Raw genomic sequence first — 22,346 nt, forward strand, 5'->3', positions numbered from 1 at the left:
GCAGCCGCAGACGAAAGGCTCTTGTGCGTGCGCTGTATGCATGCGTGGGGCGCCGCGGCTGGGTGCTGCCCACCATAAGAGGGGGCCCGGGCCCGGCCGGGGCGCGCATTTTTCAGCAGCAGCTGGTGCAGCTGACTTGCTGCGAATGGGCGGAACGCCTTGGCCGCCTGCCACTGTCTAGCTGCGGCAGTCCCCCAGTTGAAGATTGTGTGTAGTACACCTGTGATGATGGTGATGGTTTCCTTTGATCTCACGCCTTGCACGCAGCTCGACCCGATCAAAGGCCAGCCTCGTACAACACCATGATAACCACGATATTTGTGTTAGAATTTCTGTAAAAGGCGGACGACACGCTCACGCAAGGGGAACTGTGGTACGCTATCATCATATGATACAGGTAGAGCTCATTGGTGTGCTGCACATCAGGCCAAAAGCTTGGATCTCATCTTCAGGGGTTGCAAGTGCGGCAGAGGTTCCCTCAAGTTCATGTTTTCTCTTACGATGCAGTCTCCATGCTACCGGCTGCGGCGCGGAGAAAAGCGGCGGCTCCAGGTGAGGGGCTGGTCGTGGTGCAGCTGCCGACTGACTCACTACGAGCACCACTGACTCAGCACCACACAGCACCGCTTAAATGTAGCGTTGTAAAGCACGAAACGCATGTGGGATGGGAAAACCTTGCCCTCTTTGTGCGCGGGGCGCGTATTTACGTACGTGTAGCATTTGAACCCGCCGCACGCATTCACCCAGTCACCTGGGCAAACACCTCAAGAGCACCAAGCATGCCAACCCTGACAGCAACCCCCAGACAGCACCCCACACAGAAATCAAAGTTTCAAACACCTGGAGTTTACAGCCTTGAGTAAGTCAACTTATGAGGGACTTGATAACATCATCATCTGGAACGGCACGCAGGCCAGCAGGCGGGCACATGCAGCAAGGCCTATGGCATCAGCATCCCGGCAGCAGCGATTCCGTCCGCTACGCAATGAAAGCTAATAATCGACGCGCTAAGTCATCTAGCTGCGGTCGGGGCCGGCTGGGACAACGACCCCAACAATCCTCAAACCCTCGCCTGGTGGGCACGACAGGTGCCAGCTGAAAAGCAAATGCACGCACACAAAACGCCGATGGCGAAGAGCCGACCGGGATATCGTTCAGGCATATATTCGATGAAAACAGACTCTGAACCAGACTCTGGGGCAAAGAAAAGCACCAGATTATCCAGGGGGCAACAACAACAAAGTGGGCAGTTTGAGAAGACCGCAGTGCAATGGCCCAAGGAGTGGGTGTGGAAGCCCCATGGGTTGACATGACAGGCGGATGAGCAGAGGGCTGCATTATTGACAACGCCTGAGAGACAGGGGCCGCCGCCACACAGGCCTCGGAAGCAAGGAAGGAAGCGTTTGCGCTTGAATGCCTGAGCGCAGCCACGGCGCGCGTGCAGGTTGAGCGATGCCTGGAAAGGATTTCGCAGACGCCAAGCCAGCAGGCTGAGGGCGAGGGCGTGAGGGCTGCGTCGCGGAGGGCCGGCCCCGCTCGCGGGGCCTCGGGCAGAGGAGCCTCCTCACCGGCAGTCGCACTGCCGCTGCAGATCCTTCCGCGCCTGCTCGTAATCCCGCCACCTCACGCCACTCGAGCCGCTCACGCGCCGCCAGACGGCGCCGGTCTCATCTGCGTACTTCTTATTGAACCAGCCTTAAGGTGCAGGGTTGTTGTGGGGTCGGGTTCGGCATTTGTCAGGCGATGGACAGGCGCTTGGCGTGGGAGACAAACAGCCGAGGCGTCGTGCGTCGGGCGCTGGAATGCGCAAGTTGAAAACGGCCCAATTGGGCCCCAGGCCTTGCCTCGGACTGTGCCGCGCTGTACGGCGCTGGCGGAGGCGAACTCGCGCGTGACGAGACAGCTCGCCGTGCTGCCCAAGAGTTCCGCAGCTGCGCCACAGCGGCGAAGCCGACTGGGGGCAGGTTCAAGACGCCTGCCACCAGTCTAGCCGCGCCACAGCTAGCGCAAAAGCCAGCGCGAGGGGCCCGGGCCCGCCACTCACTGTCATCGAACAGCATGATGCACTCTGCGGGCGTCCGGTACCACTCCGCGATGCGCCGCATCTCCTGCGACTTGTCCGCCTGGCCGACCTGGAAGGCAGAGGTCTTGTAGAACCCGTCGTTGAAGGTGGAGCCGTCGACGCGGCCGAGGACCGGGGCGATCTTAGACACATCGTCGTTTGCGGAAGCGATGGCGACGGCGTAGCCCTTGGACTGGTGTTGGTGGGGATGTTTGGGGAGGAGCCGGGCGCGGGGTCGGCATGGTGCAGGGCCGGCGAGCGCGGAGCGGCGGCCGGGGGCGCCGGGGGCACGACCGGCCGCCCGCAACTGACGGCGGCCCACTGGAGGAATGAGAGAGTCTGCCGCCCTGGGGCGCGACGTGGGCGCCGCTGCACGGCCGTCGGCGGTTGCCGCGCACCTTGCAGTCCGATACGATGCCTTTCGCGTCGAGGGCAGCCGCATCCTGGCGCCCGTCCCGCTCCACCCGCAAGGTGTGGTCGAAGTCAAATGCGCAGACGCAGCGCCCCGAGCGCTGCTGCAGCATTCGCCGCCGGCGCGGCTGCGTGCCGCCGTCGCCGCCGCCGCCCGATCCGCTGCTGCTGCCGCCGCCGCTGCTGCTGCTGCTGCTGCTGCTGCTGCTGCTGCTGCTACCGCCGCCGACACTGCCGCCGCCGCCGTGGAGGAGCCGCTTGCCCCACTGGGGCCGCCGGGGCACCGACGGGACAGCGGCCCTCGGGGCTCGGAACGCTGGCGCATAGAGCGGTACCCCAGGACTTGGCGACGCCGCCTTTTCTGCCGCCGCGAGGTTTATGGGACCATTCTGGCCCCACACCGGCTGCAGGCGCCGCCTCTCGGCCGCGTCGTAAGGGGCCTGGGTGCGCCGCGGCGACGGCCGCGTCGCGTCCCCACCCGCCGCAAGGGCGGCCGCTGCGGAGGCATGCGGCAAGGTCGATATCAGCGCTGCCGTGAGAATGACCACGACAGCGCTGGCATGGACGCTGCCTGGGCTACGCTTATGCATTGGGCGGAGCTGTTGAAGCTGGTGAGCTGCTGTTGACCGCGTCACTGGCTCGGATCGTCCTTGCGGCTTTCAAGCTGGCTTAAAGCATCGCTGTGGCAACTTTGGGTCGTCGGCGAACGAGAAGCGTTTTTCTCAGTTGCCGTCCCGACGCGATGGCAGGGCGGAGCCAAGATTGGTTCCTGTGATGAGAGCAAGGAGCTGCGTACGTTTCAAATAATTAGCCGATATCGCGTCAATTGCACCCGAGGGTTGCAGTTGGTGTTGGAACGGCGTCACCCGATGACGGCCGGGCCCTGGTGCAGCTGCCGCATGCAGGGGGAGCGACACGCGACCGCCAGGGGGGGCAACGCGTGTGAGGTCGCGCCGATGCTGGCAAGAGTGGGAGCAACAAATGCACGCTGTGCACAGCACGAGCCGCTCTGTTCAGCCGAGGGCCACGGGAGGCAGACGATTGCGCGCGACGCCGCCCCGTGGTTGGACCTGCCTGGTTCCGCCTCACACTTGGGCTGGGCGTGGGGAAAAGCTTGAGGCCCCCCAGCAAGGCCGCGCGCACCTGCCAAGGGCCAATCCCACGTCCATCCATGCTGATGCAGCCCTGTACAGCGACAGCGGTGCCCTCACCACCCAGGAGGAGCCCTGCCCCAGCAGGGGCCTTCGACTAGCGCCCCCAGGCACCGGCGCGTTGACCAAATGACAAAAGTTACAAGCACGGCGTGTACTGATATTTTACAAGCCGCCAAACCGCCGGATCCAATGTGCTGCCATGCATGCGGCCACGGGCCGCGACTCATACGCCCCAACTCCCTTGCAACCAGCAAACCCCGTAGCCCCCTGCGTCGCAGCAGGGAAGAAAGAGAGCCAGGCCGCGCGAGGTCGCGCCGACGCCTCAGATCAGTCAAAGTGGCTCTGCAGGGCCTCTTTGACTTGCGACTCCTCGTGTTGGTCCCGCTCCTGCGCCTCGATCCCCGAACGCTGCTCCGTCAAAACAACAACATCCGCCTTGCCCGCCCCCGTCAGCGCCGAAGACTCCGCTGAAGCCCCCTCCGCCGCGCCGGCGGGCGCCGCCGGCCCCTCGGCGGTGAGCGCCGCGGCGGCGGTCGCCACGGCAGCAAGGGCGTCCGTGGCGGCGTCGGGCGCCGCGGGCGCCGCGGGCGCAGCGGCGGCGCGCGGCTTGAGTTTTTCCATATCAATTTTTTGGGGCATCGGGGGCTCCAGCCCTGGTGACTCCCGGACTGCCTGCACCGCCGGCGGAGGGGGGCACCCAGGCCGCCGCCGCGTTTGGGGCACAGCAGGAGAAGGCAGCAGTGGCGCCGCTGAGTGGTGCGGGCTAGCGTCCGTCCCAACATCTAGACATTTTGATGTGCGCACGCGGCACCCCTGCCCCTGCTCGAGCCGCTGCAAAAACCGCGCGAGCTTCCAATGTCACCCCTGATCACCTGAGTGACGATTTCGCGCTCCGCGGGTGCCATGGTGCGCGCCAGCCGCAGCGCCGCGCCCACCCACACCGCCACCACGCCGAAGAAGAAGACAGAGGTGAGGGGCATGGCCCTGCTCATGCTGCCCGACACCAGCAACAGGCCCTGGTGGTGGTCGGGTGTGTGCGCGCATTCGCACGCGCGTGCATGTGTGGGGGAGGGGTGTTGGCGTGTGTGTGCGTGCATATGTTTGCAGGCTATGGAATGGGGGCAAAACAGCCCACGCCATGCAACTTGTAGAGTCATGTACGTGTGACAAACTACGAGTACCAGCAGGGCACCCAGCATTACTGGCACGTATTCACTCTTTCACACATGCATGCATGCGCACACAGGAAAACAGACACAAACACCTAGCATTACACAAACACACACGCACAACACATTCAATTCCATCCATTGCCGTCCGTGGTACCTGCCGCGCCCCGCCACCCCCCGCCCCACCCACCACACACAAGAAACAACAACTTGAACATGTCTGCCGCGGACCGCTGGTGTATCGCCTCGGCTTACTTGCAGAGCCGAACACTCCATTATGTGCGCGCACCTGCATGACCCAGGCGCCGCCGCTCTTGCCGACCTGGTTGCCCAGGATGTCCACCGCAGCCTTACCAGACTCCTTCTCCTGAGAGGGGTGTGTGTGTGTGTGTGTGTGTGTGTGTGTGTGTGTGCGCGCGCGCGTGGGATTGTGGGGGAGGGGGTGCGCGCGCACGTGTGAGTGTGTGTGTGTGTGTGTGTGCGTGTGTGCGTGTGTGTGCGTGCATGTGCGCTTTTGTGTGCATGTGCACTTGCGTGCTTGTGTGAGAGCGAGGATGGGAGCTTGTGAGAAGGAAAGTGGTACAATAGATAGGAGTGGGGTGCGAAAGAGCGAGTGCTCAAGTGCGTGTACGGGTCTGTGTGTCCGTGCTTGCCCGCGCAGGCCAAATCATGGCTGTGCTAAACCCCCTTGAGGGCTAGGCCGGTAAGGGAGGCTGGCTGTGTCTGCGCGCAGCGCTAACAAAAACAAATATGGACGCACCAGTAAATCAGTAAAACCACCCAGAAGATTGCCTCCATGCTGCGCAATTATCTGTATGTGGCAACAAACCCGCACTTGTCCTCAAGATGGTGACACATACCTGGTTCCAACTTTGCCTGCGTCTGCGCCCTCAGCCGTGATGATGTGTGCGCGACGTCAGCGGGCCACGCTCACCCGCTTGTCGGTCATTGTAATGAACAGCATCTCCTTGCAGGGGTCAAACAGGCTGTACTTGGACGCGCGGCCGAACACCTGGCCGCGCGGCGTGAGGGCAGGGTAGAAGACCCCAGGTGTGAGGAGTTCGAGTTTGTCGTGAAGGATTTTATAGCAGGGCAGGCAGGCGGAGGCAGCCACCCGCCGAGGCACGCATCCAAGGCAGGCAGGCGGCGGGGCAAGCACGATTTTCTTGGGGCATGGCATGGGATCACCATTGGGCGATGACGACTGCAAGGCTCCCCTGCCGTGCCAACAACGCACGCGCCCGTCATCGCCCCTTGGCGGTGGCGGCTTGAAGCCGGCACGCGCTGCAGCCCCACCCGCCCCACCTGATTGATGATGCCAAATAGGGGCCCGGCCGCAATCACCAGCGCTGCCACGCCCACCGCCTGCAGTGACAAACGGAGTGCGAGTAGGCCGCCTTAGGCTAAGGCGTGAGTGCGAGGTAGATCCTCCTTTGCGTCACTGTATCCACAGTCAGATGTGTGCATGCGTGCGTGTGTGTGCTTGCGTGCGTTCGTATGGGCGCCTAAGCATCGGTGCATGGGTGCGTTCGTGCGGTGAGGTGAGGGCCAGCACAGGGCGTCGCATATGGCGGCTGCACAGCGCGATGAAGTAGATGCTGGCGCAGGTCACTCCTTTGCAACCCCTACCCCGTGCCGCCTCCGCGCGCCGTTGTCCCGGCCTCTCCAGGAGCCCGCATGCCCCGCAGTGGGCACACATGCCCCGCCCCTCCGTCAAGGGCCCCTGCCCCCGCTTTGTCGCCTCATGCCCAGTTGTTTCATCCCTGCCTCGTCACATACGGTATGCACCCCACTGGCTGGCCCAGCCCCGCCACGCACCTGGCTGGCCCCAGCGGCCTGGCCCATAATCGAGCCGACGAAGAAGATCCCTCCGCAGAGCCCCATGACCACGGGGGTCGCCAGCGCCGCCCCCTTCCACTTGAGAAGCTGCTCATACAGTCGCGGTCCCCCGGTGACACAGGCGGGTGACATGGGCGGACGCGTTTGGAAGGGGGGGGGGGGCAACGGCGCATGGCGGCAGGCTGATGACGGCCCAGTGGCAGCCTGCTGGCCGCGAATCGATGATTGTGAAGCTTTTTGATGACTGCATGCTTTGTGCATCAGCAGTACAGAACCTGCAATCATGGTCGTCAAGCTTAAGAAACTAAAAAGCGTCCCTGTACACCTTCATAACCCCCTGAGGGATAAGCCCCCCACCTGGAAAGTCCACTTGCTGACTGCCATCAGGACGATGGTCACGGCGCCCTGAGGGTCACACCATACGGTGATGACGTCACGATGACGTCATCACGCAGTTCAAGGCCGCTCGCCCGTGAGTGTTATGCAGGTCACAAGCGGCGGCAGTCGTGCTGATGCGGCGTGCGGCGGGGCCAGCGGGGCAAGGAGCCGGGGCGCGGCCCCTTGCTGTAGTCATGCCGCCAGCCACAACATGGCAGGCGCAATGCGCGTCCGTCACGCCCCCCCCCCCAAACAGAGGCAGACCAGTCCGCTGAGCCTGCTTTGCGCAGCGCACCGTGTAGCTGGCCACGTCCCCCATGATGGACGTGTATTCAGTGGCGGAGGGGTAGAGCTGAGACAAGGGTGGGGGAGGTGCACCCCATGTGGGGCCGCAGGCATGTGCAAAAAGGACCCGGTTGGTGGGGCTGCCAGCCGCAACAGACAGGTGCGTGCGGTTCTAACAGTCTTGACCCTCGCTTTTTTGGACCGGGCCTCGCCACTGCAGGCACTCTGCGGTGCAGCAGCCTCGCAAAGTCCTGCCCCCCGAGACTCCGGCCGCCCTGGCCCGCCGTTGCCGGTCCCCCGCCCATGAACAGCCTCAAGCCATTCAACAGCAGTCCTCGTCCCCTCCCACCTTGCGCATCTCACTCTTCCAGGTCCATCCAAAGACCTTGTTGCATATGCCAAAGCCCATCACCTGAGGATGGCGGCGCGTGCAAGCCGACACACGTACCCGATGAGCAGCGCGACGGATAAGCCAATGTTTCCATCGATCCAGCTGAAGCCAGTGGGGAGCAAGCAGCCGCCGCCGCACCAAGGCCGCCCCTCAGCAGGCCTCAACGAAGGCGCGCGACGACTGGGGCGGTCGCTCCTCCCGCCCCCAAGGCCGCAGCAGTGCAGCAGAGCACACACCCTTCGCGCCCTGCACCAAGCCGATGCTGAACCCCACCCCAGGCGCCCACCATGATGGCAATGTCCCTGATGCGCGCTGACGACCTCAGCACTGCCCAGGTGTCCGGCTTCTTCTCAGCTTCCGCTGCCTGCTTCCCCTGCTGCTGCCCCTGCTGCTGCTGCTGCTGCTGCTGCTGCTGCTGCTGCTGCTGCTGCTGCTGCTGCTGCTGCTGCTGCTGCTGCTGCTGCTGCTGCTTCTGCTGCTTCTTGGCGTCCCTCTTGCTGCCGGCCACAGGCAGATGGGGCCGCACCTTTGAGGCGTGCCAAAGGCAGCGCCGCGAGCAAGGGTTGTGTGTGTGTGTGTGGGGATGGGGGGTAAGTGCCGGATTTCCTAACGGGGGCAACACTTGTCGCCCGCTACTGTGCGTGTAGTACCCATGGTTTGGCGCCCACCAGGCCACGGCTCCCTGGCCCACCCCCTTCACACGGCTGCGGCCTTGCCGCCATCCTGGTTGCTGTTTTTCATCACGCAGCCCAGCCCAGCTGCTGCCCAGCTGCTTCCCAGCTGCTGCCCAGCTGCTGCCCAGCTGCTGCCCAGCTGCTGCCCAGCTGCTGCCCTGCTGCTACCCTGCTGCTTGCTTGCCAGCCGATCCCCAGATGCTCCCCAGCTGCTCCTCAGCTGCTGCCCATCCGCCCGCCAGCTACCTGCGTGTCCACAAAGTACTTGGCGACGCACATGACACCCGCCATCACGGTCACGGTGCCGCAGAGGATCTGGCAGCCAAAGGCCGTGCAAACGGGGGGGGGACGCATCTTGGAGGGGGGGCTTCACTAACGCCAGGGGTGGCTGCCAAGAGGGTGTGTCAAGAGTCAGGCACACTTCAAGGGGAGAATAGCGGAAGCCGCATCAGAGCGCAGCACGCCCACAATTGCAAGGTAAAGTCTGCCTTGCCCAGTGCTGCTTTACAGGTACCAAAATCACATAATTGCTGCTGCGCTGAGCCCCGTGTGCCTTCCCTTGAGGGACCCTTCCAGTCACACCAGCAGATTTTGCCGTGCACAGCAAAAACGGCATGAACAAAAACGGCCTGAACCAAAAAGGCACACCCCATAAATCCAACGCCAGCATTCTCTCTCCCATGCAGACTATTGGGCGCGCAAACACAGACCCTGCGCCGCGCAGCCAGCATGCGCGCGAGCACGTGGCGCAGGCGCCGCCATCGCCAAAGCGCCGCACCTACCTGCATCGACAGTGTGGCGTCGCCCTTTGCCAGTCCGTCGTTCACCAGGCGCGTGAAGGACCCCGCGATGACTAAACCCACGTTGGCGGCGATGCCCAGCTTCGGGTATAGGGTCTGTGGGCACAGGGGGTGGGATTACGTGCATGTGTGCGTATTTGCATGTGTGCATGCGTGCATGTGTGCGTGCATGCGTGTTTGAGAGTGCAAGTTTGTGTTGTGTGTATGTGTGTGCTGATGCACGCCCGTGTCCCTGTTCATACAAGCGCCGCATGCGGGGCTGGATGCCTGGTACACATTGCTGCAGTACCCCCGAAGACTGCGCAGCTCCCCCCTCTGCACCCCCCCCAAAAACGCACAGCGCCTTCCAAGCACCCATCGACTGGTTTGTGTGCGCTGAAACACCAATTGCACTCCTCACCACAACCTCACCTTGGCCTCTTCCACAGTGCACACATCATCCGCCAGCGACCTGCCGGGACATCATGTGCAGACAGCGCACTCATCAACCAGCATGAGCCCATGCGGCCGCGCCCCGACTCAATATCATACCGGTAACTAGCAGGCACCTCGCCTCACTCGACGGCGCGCACAATCAGCCAGGGGGCTGCGGCCGGCCGCTGCGTCCCCCGCCAGACACCCTTTGCCCACTCTCCACGCAACCTGGGCGCCCTCGCCCGCCATGCAGACGGAGCTTGGCGGGCGGCCCACCCACCAGAACAGCAGGCTGATGGCGACAGAGCCCCAGAGCTCCCCCAGCACGAAGAACAGCGTGTACGTCCAGTTGGCGCAGATCTTGACCAGGCAGGACAGGCTCTCGGGCAGGCTGGCGCCCAGCCTCTCCGCGAGGCCGGTGGGGTGCAGGGCGGCGACGTTTGGCAGCAGGGCTGAGGCGAAAAAGGAGAAGAAGGCGGCCAGCGGGGCGATGGCCCAGTAGAAGACGGCGTCGGGCGTCTTCTCGAATTTGGTCACCTGGAGGGGAGGGGGCGAGTGTTGGGGAAATGAGGGGTTGTGGCGGTTCTGTTGGTATATATCATAAGGCGGGTGCATTGTCAAATGCCATGAGTACTTGGCTATGATATGAGAATGGGTGACAGTGCGTCAGAGCTGTCTTTGTTGGTTGTTGAAAAACAAAATGCAACAACCCGTATCTTTGACTGCTGTGCCCAATTTCCAGGGACACCCCACAAAGCCTTCCCCCTATCGCCATCTCTTGCCCACAGAACCCCGGCGGAGCAGCGCCGCCCTGCAGTGCGTTGCCAAGAGCTCCGCGGAGCTGCACAACCATGCTACACACAGGGTGCATCCACAACCCTTCCTGGTACTGCGCGACCCCAAACAATCTAGAGTGATTTCGGAATCTTTATGCACTTTTTCGCGGGGGCACAACCTTAGTGCGCACAGGGTGCTGTTCCAACCGCTTCCCTGGGCTGCATGCGCCACTTTGAACCACCCTGAACCCCTCTAGGGCATCCCACCAGCTTATCATAGTAGAGGAAGAACGCCAGCGAGGCGGGCAGCACGCAGAACCCGTTTATGAAGGGCAGCGCTTCTGCGCCGCAGCTGGTGACGATCACGGCGTCCCGCAGGGACTGAAGGATCGTGTAGTTGACCGTGGCGCCTGCATGCACGGCGGATGGGGGGCGCATGCGGCGAAATCGGGTCGGCGTACCTGCATGCCTGCATGCTCGCATGCATGCACGCTGAGTCGGTTGCACAGGAGCATGTGTGCGCGTCGGGAACGCCGTTTGTGAGGTTGTGCATGGGACGGATGCGAAGGCTGTTGGTGGCCGCGTGCGCTGGGCCCTGCTGGCCCCTGCCGCTGCAGGATGCCCGGGCAGTTGGCTCCGGGCGTATGGCACTGGAAGTGGCTCGGCCCAAGCGCTGCTGCCTTGCCAGGCCTTTCCGGCCTGTTCAAAGCGGAGCGCACCCAAGAAAATGATGCCGAGGCCCGCAACCTTTTTCAGGAAAACGGCAGGGGGCAGCCCTGGCTGATCCGCGATCTCCGCCGCGACCGCGCCCGCCGCTGACGCGAGCGGCGCGCCACTTCGTCTCGCGGGGGCCGGGCGTAGCAGCGGGGTGGGGATGGCTGCAAACTGCACACTCTTCGCGGGTGCGCCGTGAGCTGCCGCCTGGTGTATGACGCGCAAGGGCGCCCGCAGGGGTGCCCGGTGCCACGCCGCACGGACATGCTGCGTCATTGCAACATGCATCTCCTGTTGCCTGCACACAGCCGTCGGTAACCTCATGGCGCCCCTTTTTTGCGCAATTGATGTCGCAGGCACGCGCTGTCGGCTTGTAATACGGTAAAGGAGTGCCAAGTCTCGGCGCTGCAGGGTTGTTGTCGACCTGACCGCAGACCTGGATGCAGTAGCTTGAAATAAAATGCTGAAATTAAATAGTCTATCTCATAATACTGTAGACCGGCTGCATCAGCTTGCTGGGTGTCGACAGGTAGTCAAGATCCGCAAAAGGGTCAGGCCCCTGTAGTAGGAGGAAGCATATGCTTGTAAGAATAGACCTCGGATATGACAGATTATTTCGCGATCACTTGTCAATTGTGCTTAGCATCCTTGATCACGGCCGCTACTGAAACACGTACTCCAAGCGCAAGTGACTCCGCATCCATGCCACCCTCGCAAGGATGTTGCAGCCACGATCATGACTGTGACGCGACGGATTGCGGACCCGCCTACTCGCTGTACAAGCATATCAGCCTCGAGCAGGTGCCACACCCACTGCCGCTGCCGCACTGCGGCGGCGCGCCAACGCACACCTTAGCTTGCTCCAAAATGCCACGCGCTGAGCGTTCCCAGCCATAGTCGCATCTCTGCAAACGCGTGGGAACCGCTCATGCTTCTCAAGGACAGAACGGCGATCTCGCCAGGAAGGATCGCGCCTGTACTGCTTGCCGGCCAGCCCAAGCGACGCCTCCGCGCCGCGCCGCGCCGCGCCGTCCCGCACCGCGCCAACGCCGCAGGTGCGCTGCCTGAACGAGGACGCCGAGGGGTCCTGCCGCAACGTGTTCCGGCCGTGGGAGGCGCGAACCCAGCCCGTGGCGCAGCCCCTGCGCAGCGACCCCGACGACGAAGAGCTCCTGCTCACTGTGCCGTGAGTGGAAAAAAGTCAAGCCCAGGCCGCCGCCGGCAGCCATGCACGCGTGGCCTTCCTGCTCAGATCTGCCCTTGCGATGCCTGCAGGCACGCCCCGCCCGAGGTGCACAGCAGATCGACCACAGCCGCGCGCCGGGGCGGACTCGCGCGCACGGCCACCGCCGGAGCTTTACATTTGGCAGTGGAGGTTTGCGCGACGCGGGCCGCCGGCGAGTGTAGGAAAGCGCTGGCGCACGCCTCGCCTCGCCTGCTCGTCATCCTGATTCCACCCCTGCCGCCCACCTCTCAGGTTTGACGGAGCGGTGAAGCTCAAGGCTGTGTGCGTCATCGGCGGTGGAGAGGGCCGGGCGCCGGCCAAGATGCGGCTGTGAGAGCCCCAGGGTTCCCTTATGGCTGCGTACGCCTGTATTGTGGGCCGGCACAAAAAAATAGAACAAGATGATAAACACGATTACGGCGGCACGAGTGGGCGCCGGGCCGGTGCCGCCCAATCCATCCGCCCACCCGCCAAGCGGCGGCCCCGTCGCTCTCAGCCGCCTCCAGCCGCCTCCAGTGCCCCGACACTCGGCCAACACGCTCAACCGCCAGCCGCCAACCGCCAACCGCCGACCGCCCCCCCCCTCCCACAGCTTCATAAACCGTGACGACCTCGATTTCAGCGCGGCCCACGCCATGGCGCCCGTCCAGGAGTTTGAATTGCAGCAGGACAACGCCAGCGGCACAGTAGAGTACCCGACACAGTAAGCCCCCCGCTGCCCCAGGGTGGCGATAGGGCGTTGGTGTGGCCGACGCGATCGCCCCGCTGTCGCAGCAGCAGCCCCCTTGGCCATTGGAAGCTGCCCTCCAGGGACGACGCGTTACCCTTCGGACGGCGACGGCTCTGCCAACTGGCTGCACCTCGCCGTTCGGCCGTTCCGCTTGCGGCGTGATTGCCGCCCGTGCTCCCCCATGTTTGCCTTCACCCGCAGGGTGGCCAAGTTTGGCAGCGTCCACACCCTGACGCTGCACTTCCAGGGGACCTTTGGGTCCGACCAGAGCGAGATCACATTCATAGGGCTGAAGGGCGACTTTTCAGAGGTGCGTGGGCAGCACAGCGCTGCGCTCCACCAGCGTCGCTGCGTTGCATCTGTGGTGCGTGGCCCCCTCTGTCACTTCCGAGCTGCAGCACCAGTGACAATCACACATTGGAACCCGCCGTCGCGCGACCCACCGACCACACCTCTTGCTGCCGACCTCCGGCTGCGCTCCCCACTGCAGCGCAACCGCCGGGCGGTGGAGGCTGTTTACGAGCTGCGGCCGGTGCCAGAAGACCACAAAGTGCCCGGCATGAAGCAGGGCGGCCACTTTGACGTCGCATGAGCGCGGGGTTCGTCGTTGACGCTAGGTGTAGGGCCAGGAGCCGCCCTGCCCCCCCTCACTGAAGGGGTGAGCCTGGCCAGGGCCACGTTTTGCATGGTGGCCTTGCGCCTTTGCCGATGGGGGTTGCTCCCTGTCAAGGGCATCATCAGCACATTCTAGTCAATTCATACTCGATTATGATCCCCAACGAACCCTATTGTACGCTGTAGGGTAGTGTGCCGCTCGTATTTGTGCATAATTGTGTTGCCTGTGCAGCTGCTGATCATGTTACAAGTGCATTGAATGGTGTTTGCATGTAGAGCACGTACAGCCTCACACCCCTGCGCCCTGGCTTGACACTAAGTAGTGCAACACGCGGCGTTTGCGGTCACTGTATTTGGATTGATTCTAGAAAAATGTGCACCCCAGGGCCGCGCAATGGTGTATCGCCAACCAAAAAACGGCGCTTTGTCAGCACGGAACGACACCAGCAGGACTTGCCAGCAGACGAACCAGGAGGGGGGGGGTGGAAAGGCTACTTGCTGGCTCCTTGGCCCCTGTTCCTTATCAGGGCATGCATGATGATCACATCATCGCAGGTACTGCGCGCCGGGCCCATTACAACGCGTACTGAGCGATGATGCGCTTGCAGTCGGGGCAGGTGACGGCACCCTTGATGGCCGCCACGCCGCCCGTCTGGGCCTTGGACTTGATCAGCAGCTCTGCACGAGGGGCGGCAGAGGCGGGGCCGGGGCAGCAGGTGGGCGATCTGATCTGAAGCCCTGCTGCCTTGGACAGCTCGATGGGTCCCACCTCGCTCTGGGACCGCTCGCCGAGCTGTCAGACAGCAAGCGGCGTCCAAGCAGCCTCGACACCAATACATGGGGCTGCGTCCGAGCGAGCGTGGCGGGGCGGCCACGCGCCCAAACCGGGCCCCTAACCCACGCCGGCGCCTGCGGCCGCGGCGGCGGCGCGCACCCGCGATGTTCTGCCACCCGGAAAGAAGGGCAACGTCCAGCGCCGTCTTGCCGTCCCTGTCCTTAGCCTCCAGGTCAGCGCCCGCCTGGATGAGGGCCAGGGGGATGTCCTTTGGGGGGAACTTGTAGTGGCCCTGCGAAAAAACAGGGTTGGGCGGTGCCTTACGTTGAGGCGGCGGCGGCGGGGAGCATGCTAGCCCAGAGGAAGGTGGCTGCTGACGAGGCGAGGGGGGCGGGGGCGCCGGTCGGGCGGCAGGGCAGCCCAGAAGGCGCGCCGGCCCGCGTTGTGCCGACGGGGCGAAGTCCGAACAGCCCCGCTGCACCAGAGGGCGCCGCCTCCGTCGCCCCTCTCAGGGGGCACTGCCGGAGAGGGAGCCATGGGCGCGCGCGAGGGCGTGGGGGCGCGGGGCGCTCGCGGGCCGCACCTCGCGGGCGATGTAGAGCAGCGGCGTGTCGCCGGCGGCGTTGCGCGCGTTAAGGTCGGCGCCCGCCCTGATGGCCGCCTCCACCCCCGCCTTGTCCAGCTTGGTGATGGCCTGGCAGGGAAGAAGACGGGGCATCCAAGGTGAGTGGGCGCAGGCATGCAGTCGGCGAGAGACGCTGATCGTGCTCAGCCGGTGACAAAGAAGCGGTACCCGTCCTCCGTCGGTGTTTGCTGAGGGCCGGACGTCCCATAATGCAGCGGAGCGCCTGCTCGCGCCGCGCCGCATGCACGGTTCCGCGTGGCGGTGTGCCTGGTGCTACTGGTCCCCAGCGTATCAGCATCCCTCTCCCCGAGCCCCCCGCTCCAGCTGCGTTGTAGCCCAGGGGCGCAGCCGCTGAAACCGCCGGCCCGCAATCACCGCCCCGGTGTCTCAGGCTGCGTCGAGCTGCGTGCGTGGCTGTCGTTCACTGTCCACAATGCCGGTGGCGCCGCGTCGCCTCTCTCCCCCCCCCCCCTGCACGGCTCGGTGTCGCGGCTACCGTGCACCCACCTGCCACAGCGGCGGCAGTGAGGGGTCCACCTGCTGGAATGCGGCAGTGGCCTTGTAAATGCCACTCACAAAGCCTGCGATGGCTTGGCGGGCCCTGCGATTGAACGGAGTGCCGTGTGAGCGCTAGGGACGACGTCTTGCACATGTGCATGTTCCCATCTGCCCGCCCATCCACTTCAGGGCCAATGGCTGGTGACAACTGCCGCAGCTGACAGCACATAAAACAGGCAGACGCCCGCTGCATATTATGCTTGCATGTCCAAGGGGACGCACGGGGGGTCAGAGGATGAAGCTGCGCCAGTAGTGTCAGCGGCACGCTGCACCTGCTGTGCGGCGCGGCGCCCAGCAGCGGGGGCAGCACAAGGTGTGGCAAATGGGTGAGCCACGTGCCTCGTGCTGCTGACTGCCACGGGACGCCTGCTGAGCTGCATGGCTACTTGCGCTGACACTCAGATCGTGTGGTTTGGGTGGCACGCGGATCAGCGAATATCGTAGCAGCAATGCACAGCGCGATGGAAACTCAGCGGATCAGATGGCTGTCCAAATGAAGTGGTTCTGACAAGAAGGCGCACGCACAGGTCGCGCACTGGCCTGCAGAGCACTGCTCTTGACCAGCCAGGCCCAAAGACTTCAGCACAAACCCCTCCTGTACAAGAAGAGGCTCCAAAATTATTATTTATAGAATCTTGCATTTGCATCCCCGATGGAGCGGCCTGCTTTGGCTGTGCGCTTTGGGGGAGCTGTGCTAACAGTTGACCTGTGGTTTGACTTTCGCAACACAAGGCTGCTTTAAGTTGGCAACCCCTTGGCAACCTACAGGCGTAGCACATCGTCCCCAGAGTGTTTCCTTAGCACAGCTATGCAGGCCAGCGAAGGAGCAGCAGGCCTGCTGAATCACCATAAGCAATTACAGGAATGCATGACAATGCACGGTTGCTCGCACCGTGTTGTGGCAGGCAGGGTGCTGCTTGTGCATGTGTTTGCAACAGGAAGGGAAGGCAAAGAAGGTTTTTGCGACAGGGAAAAAGGCAGTTTGGATAATATTTTTGGTGGGGGAATCAGCTGCAAACAGGCTTCTAGCCACAAACTGCTTGAGGAAGTGCTACAACCCAGGGGCACCCAATTTCAAAGCACGTGCCGCCAAAACAGCCGACACCGCCACACAATCGAGCCGCAGGAGCACGTATACAAGCAAGAGTCGCCTGGGCTTGCAATCTTGGTGTGCCGCACAGTCCAGCGCCCAGTCACCCGCAAGATGGCGGCACACCAGCAGACCAGGTGACTCAGCACACATGGCACTCACGACACCACCCTGACTGGGCACCTGCCACGAGCGGCGTTGCGGCTGTATGCATGGGGCCTAGCGTTCAACATTCTCTAAGCTCTCAGATGTACGCTTTTGTTGTTGTCACGTAATAAGAGTAGGGAGAAATCACTTTGAAGCCGTCAAGTCACATAATGCGTTAGGGCAATTTGCCACTGCGGAACCTCCGCCACCTCCGCAGTCAAGAGGCGCCTCGCGTCGCAAAGAGCCGCCGCGCCATGAGTCATCCTGAGCTCCTGTGCTCCTGTGCTCCTGTGGCCCTCCCCCGCAGCACGTGCCGCCGGGTGCCGCATCATTGCCGCCGGGCCGCCGCCTCATCCAACGCGTTCTGCTGCACGCCACCCGGGCCGTAGCTACTAATGCCACTGCAGGCGCCGCAGCTGCGGCCGCTGGCATTGCTGCTGGCGGCCAGTGAAAACCTGGAGTAGTCCGAACAGGATGCACGTATACAACATCAGTGTCAAACGTGAATGACGAGCTGCATTCATAAAAATCTGAAAAGTCTAATAACTTCCAACAGTAAACATGCATTATTGCCACCACCACCAACGGGCCGTCACCCCAAGTTGCTGCAAACCAGCAGCCCCCGCAAGCAGGAGGCACGCACCTCATACGCTCGCCCTGCACTGTGGAGAACTGGGCCTCGTTTACGTACCAAAACGCCAGAGGCGTCGCGCGGGTGCCGCGCAGCTGCGCGGCGGGGGCGGGTGGGCGAGGCGGCGAGCGAGGGGCGTTGCTTTTCAGAGAAGCTCATTTCCAGGGTGAGAGGGTATGGGACAGGGGTGGTTCACCTGGATGCGGTGCTGGATGAATCACAAACACAGGTGACGCTTGCAAGCAAGGGGATGGTTACGGTCGTGCATACCAACAGCGCTATGCGACGCCGTGCCTGCAGACCACAAAACACAGCGCGCACCTTTTGCGTCCACCGCTCGCACTCGGACCGTATCGCCTCCGCCGCCGCCCGCGGCAGCTGCCGAGCCGTCAGCACGCGCATTACGGTGGTGTGGACGATCCCCGCCTGGCGGCCAGTGGCGCCAGGAAACACCTGGGCCATTGCCCGGCGGAGCGCCTGGATCCTTCCATCGGGATTGCGCCACGTCACCAGCAGCGTCCCTGTCGGCGCGAGCAAGACGCGGTCCAACTGCAAGCAGGAAAGTGCGGCAGTTTAATGGGGTGGGGAGTGTCCGACGAGGTTTTTTGTGAAGGCACAGGCATCTTGGTTTTGTTTTAAGGTGGCAGGGGTGACGCGACTTGTAAAATGGATTGGCAAGCTGGCAGGTGCCGCGTGGTGCGAGAGCTTCAGGCGCCGAAGCCAACCGCGCGTGCGTACCTCCAGGGTTGGGGGCGGCGTCAGCGACAGCAGCTCCCGAACGCGGCGCCACTCTCGGCGATATGCTCTCTTCGTTATCTGTTTGTGTGTGTATGTGTGTGTGCACATGGGTATGTTTGTGTGTGTCTAATGCGAGTGATTGCACGTGCATGCTGTGTTCTTGGGGTATGTGTGCGCTTATATGTGAATGCATCTGTACATGCCTGTACATGAGTGCATGTGTGCATGCGCACATTTGCATCATGTGTGGGGGTGTGTGGGTGGGGTTCGGCAGGGAGCCCTCGTGCGCGAGTGGCTGGAAGACAGAGGGCGGGGTAGCAATCAGAGCACACGTGCATGCTTGTTCATGTGTCAAAGTACGTCATGGTGCATGCAGCGGCAGGCTAGGTCATACATGCACCGCAAAAGACTGGCTGGCAACTTGCCAGGCGGGGCCGCCGTTCCTCGCCCGTGAAACGCCCGGCAGGCTGCGCCATGATAGCTGAAACATGCCACAGGCACACATGCACCGAGGCCCCTCCCTTGCATTATGCAAAAAGCCTGCCCTTGACAATATCATAAGCTGCGGCAGGACATGGCAGGGCCGCGCCGCCGCGCAAGCAACGAGGCTTGTTGAGGCGCCCGCGCCACAAACGCTTGCTCTGCACGCACCTTTGGGCGCAGATGGGGTGCCAAGCTGAGCAGCCGCGCCACCTTCTCGTCGCTCGACGTGTCCGGCCGGGGGTCGTAGAGGTGTGAGAGGTGGAATATGGTGCAGTGATAATCACCGGCAGGGTTTGCGAAGATCTGTGTGTCCGGCGGCAGGAGCGCCGATATGCTGGCATTGATCTGCGAGGGAGGAGCGATTCGATGCCCTTAGGTCAATCGAGCACAGGGGGCGGGTGCAGGGTGCCCAAGACGGTCTTTTGCTCCTTGGCCTGGGTGCCAGCTCTCATGGTGCCTCCCCATCCTGCTGGTGTGCGGCCAAACCCAGCCAAGGGTTCAGCAACTATGACTGTCCTTGAGCAGCTGCTGCCGCTACCGCCCCACCTTCTGGATAGTCGATGCAATCTCAAGCTCGGCTATGGGTACGACCACCAGGCGCACTGTCCCGTCTGGCAGCGGCTGGGGCCACTGGCTGTAGTTCAGAGTGACCGGCGGTGACAGAGGCCCAGGGGGTGCGAGCAACTGGCCCCCAGGCGCAACAGGAAAGACGCCGCGGAAAAGCTGGGCGGGCGGGTCGGCAGGGGACAGAGGCGAGGAAGAGCCTGTCATTGCCGCCCCGCAGCTGCCCCGCGGCTGCCCTGCAGCAGCCCTGCACCCGCCCCTCGCATTTTGGTGACAAACAGACAATCGCAGCTGGTGCAAGGCCACGAGCCGCACTGCATCTTGCAGTGAAACGTGTCACGTGCCCCCTAAATCTGCCCTCTCAGTCAACTCCCTAATCCCACCTTGGCGGATGATTGAATGGCTTCGAGGTCCAGGCCGTTGTTTGCGAAATTCTCTTGCAGGCTGTCATATATCCTCAGCATGCGCCGCATGTCCTGCTGCTGTGGGTGGCGAGCGGACGGATGGAGGGGCGCACACCCGCGGGAGGAGGGAGGGAAGCTCAGCGCATGGGGTCAACAGTGTTGACGCTCAGGGCTTGCATCCGTCATCGCTCAGGCTTTCATCCGTCATCGCTGCCATGTTTTAATGGCGTTACACGCATGTCTCCTGAACCAATAATGCACCAAATGTGTCATGAAGGGGGCCGAGGGGCCAATTTTTGGGAGCGTAGGCATCCAGCGCCAGCGAATGCGTTCCGACTCACATGGTCGCCAGTGCGAGTGGCGTGCAGCATGCTGATGCTAGGAAGCGACAAGCGCTCGCTGACCAGTGGTTCAGCATGCTGCCTCGCGGTGAGCTGGGATGCGAAGAATAGCAAGAGCAATGCCGCTGTCAGCATGCACGAACCGCGGAGCCTGCCAGACTGCGACGCAAGCGCGCGTGTTTGAAGGGCCTCAGGTTCCAAGAATACCATCATGTCGGCTGTCGTCCGCCCAGACCCCTTGGGGAGCCTGAGCGGAGGCTGAAGCGAGCGTGGTCGGGGGCACGATCCGAAATGCAATTTCAGGCAGCGCGAGGCAGACCGGCAGGAAAGTGGTGCTCTTTTAAAGCTGTCGCGCTCGATTTTTCCGGGACTCGTTTGGCATGGTCACCCACGTCACCCGCTGACCACACCTGCTCGCTCCCCAGCCCAGTAGCCCGGGTCCCTGCATTCCATAGTCGCGCTGCGACACCCTGCAGTGCGTTTTTGGAAAGCAATAATTTTGGCCTGCCATGCCATGATTGGGGGTGTATGGTGTACATCTGCTGCGATGCCCGCACGCTGCTCACATAGGGTGCCTTGGCCTCGCTCGCTTTTTGAGCACTCGGGAGATTAAGCTTGCATTTTGTCACAATCCTGGGGTATCAGCTGAGAAAAGGTTGGGGTTGCGCGCAAATAACAAGGTCTCAGGTGCCCTGGTGCCCTGTCGCGTTTGTTTTGGTTGTGCAGTTGCCTGCACCAGACAACAGATTTAACAGCGCCATGCGGCCGTCCAGCACCAACGTTGACATGCTATGGTTGCGAATATCATACCGCTTCCAGGATAATCGAAGCTCAATACGCCAGGTCGAAAAATGTTGGCCCCGCTGCCGTTTGCATGACGATAACTTGTGCAGCTGCTGTGCAGTCGTGCGCATGCAGCTCAGCAAGCTTGTAGCTTGCTGAATGCGCTGATGGCACATGGCTGGTGTCAAGGATATGGGGCACGGCTCTAGTGCTTGCTGTGATTGTTCCAACGCGGTGCGATCACGCCGAGCGCTTTGTCATGCGGCCACGATGGGATCTGCACCCTGCAACGCTGGGTTCATGGGTCATCGTGACACAAAGCTGCTGCCCGCCGCCGAGTGCGAGCCGCACCCAGCAGCCACAAGTGACTTCCGGAAAATCGCGTCATGCGCTGCAAGCACGCGCACGCAGTGCGCCGTCCACGGGCCAACAGCACGCAAAAATCGTCTCGGGCGCGCCCAGGGCGCGCCGCAGGCGCGCCAAGCAGCAAGCTGTAAGCTGCTGCAGGAATACCGTAGCACGCGTCAGTCGCATTGATTTTCATTGTCTCCTGCATACCTTATGATACGTGCTCTATTGAGGCCTACTGCAGGGGCAGCGGGCTTGTATCATACCAGAATGGTGTGCACCCAACAGACGGGCCCGCAAGGCTCCAAGGCCGCTTAGGACATCGGCAGCGAGGAGTTATGGGGGACGACTACAGAGACCGTGGCTGGGTGAGGGACAGATCACATACGGATGTTGCGCCTGCTACTGACTGTCTGTCGACATGCATAAGCCTTACACCGTGCCCGTCACTCTTGTAGAAACGAGACTGGGGGGCGCCTGGCGACGACAGGCCCCCTCCTTTCGTGCGCGGCGGGCAGTTCAGCGGCAGGCGCGGCCGGTTTGATGGACCGTCGTTTGGCGGGCGCTTCGCCGGCAGGGGCCCGCCGCCTTTCATGCCGCCGGGTCCGCTCGGCATGCCGCGGAGAGGGCCGCCGCCGCCAGGTGCGCTGATTACACTGCAAGCCGCACGACGGCGAAGCCCCCAGACGAGAGCCAGAGAGTGGACCGCAGCGGTTTTGGTCACAAGGTTCAAGGGCGCCCATGTGTTGCAGTGCAGGCTCTGCTGCCTATTCTCAACGCCAGGCGCAGCCGTGCGCATGCAACAGACCAGCAGCAGCTCGAGTGGGGCCAACCGCCTCGCAGCCCAGTGCTGCAATTGCACAATGCAGTCGAAGACACATGCTCAAGCATGGGAAACAGTACGAGCAGCAACTGCGCCCCGCTGGGCTAGCACCCACTCCCGCGCGACCCAACCACGGCGCCCCCACCGGGCCCCCACCTGGCCGCCCCCAGGCATCTACCCGCCGCCCTCCCCCGAGCCCTGGACCCGCGGCGGCCCCGGCGGGCCCGCCCACCAGCCCGCGGGCGGCGAATGGCAGGCGCAGCCCTTTGGCCGGGACAGGGACCGCGACGGCGCACGCGGGCGAGAAGCAGATAGGGACCGTGGCGGCGGCGGCGGCGGCGCATGGGATGCCGACGGCCGCGGCCGCGAGCGCCAACGGGAACCCAGCAGGGACGGCGC

At 63.0% G+C, this 22,346-nt stretch overlaps 5 protein-coding genes across 5 annotated transcripts; 1 reads left to right on the forward strand and 4 right to left on the reverse strand.

Annotated features, from left to right (window-relative positions):
• Nucleotides 1-2,460: 2,460 nt before the first annotated feature.
• Nucleotides 2,461-3,063, reverse strand: MNEG_4116 (hypothetical protein; the record flags this gene model as incomplete). Its single annotated transcript, XM_014047403.1, has 1 exon — nucleotides 2,461-3,063. A coding segment is annotated over one exon (603 nt), but the record flags the coding sequence as incomplete, so codon positions are not given.
• Nucleotides 3,064-3,954: 891 nt separating this feature from the next.
• Nucleotides 3,955-10,791, reverse strand: MNEG_4117 (Plastidic ATP/ADP-transporter; the record flags this gene model as incomplete). The annotated part of the gene is made up of 15 exons (XM_014047404.1): nucleotides 3,955-4,299; nucleotides 4,500-4,643; nucleotides 5,086-5,163; nucleotides 5,731-5,808; nucleotides 6,102-6,161; nucleotides 6,615-6,722; nucleotides 6,993-7,040; nucleotides 7,309-7,365; nucleotides 7,648-7,710; nucleotides 7,976-8,215; nucleotides 8,610-8,678; nucleotides 9,146-9,259; nucleotides 9,575-9,614; nucleotides 9,858-10,114; nucleotides 10,621-10,791. 15 exons carry the CDS (start codon nucleotides 10,789-10,791, stop codon nucleotides 3,955-3,957), a joined length of 1,872 nt encoding a protein of 623 aa, XP_013902858.1.
• A 1,012-nt stretch (nucleotides 10,792-11,803) lies between these two features.
• MNEG_4118 (hypothetical protein) lies at nucleotides 11,804-13,614 on the forward strand (the record flags this gene model as incomplete). Its single annotated transcript, XM_014047405.1, has 6 exons — nucleotides 11,804-11,809; nucleotides 12,123-12,253; nucleotides 12,545-12,622; nucleotides 12,885-12,995; nucleotides 13,224-13,332; nucleotides 13,513-13,614. The coding sequence occupies 6 exons, from the start codon at nucleotides 11,804-11,806 to the stop codon at nucleotides 13,612-13,614; spliced, it is 537 nt and encodes a 178-aa protein (XP_013902859.1).
• Nucleotides 13,615-14,211: 597 nt separating this feature from the next.
• Nucleotides 14,212-16,374, reverse strand: MNEG_4119 (hypothetical protein; the record flags this gene model as incomplete). The annotated part of the gene is made up of 6 exons (XM_014047406.1): nucleotides 14,212-14,315; nucleotides 14,572-14,704; nucleotides 14,996-15,106; nucleotides 15,545-15,638; nucleotides 15,868-15,961; nucleotides 16,362-16,374. 6 exons carry the CDS (start codon nucleotides 16,372-16,374, stop codon nucleotides 14,212-14,214), a joined length of 549 nt encoding a protein of 182 aa, XP_013902860.1.
• Nucleotides 16,375-17,160: 786 nt separating this feature from the next.
• Nucleotides 17,161-17,865, reverse strand: MNEG_4120 (hypothetical protein; the record flags this gene model as incomplete). The annotated part of the gene is made up of 3 exons (XM_014047407.1): nucleotides 17,161-17,287; nucleotides 17,476-17,558; nucleotides 17,785-17,865. 3 exons carry the CDS (start codon nucleotides 17,863-17,865, stop codon nucleotides 17,161-17,163), a joined length of 291 nt encoding a protein of 96 aa, XP_013902861.1.
• Between the last annotated feature and the right edge of the window lie 4,481 nt (nucleotides 17,866-22,346).

The sequence above is a fragment of the Monoraphidium neglectum genome (genome assembly GCF_000611645.1).
Source record: "Monoraphidium neglectum strain SAG 48.87 unplaced genomic scaffold scaffold00554, whole genome shotgun sequence".
NCBI lineage: Eukaryota > Viridiplantae > Chlorophyta > Chlorophyceae > Sphaeropleales > Selenastraceae > Monoraphidium > Monoraphidium neglectum.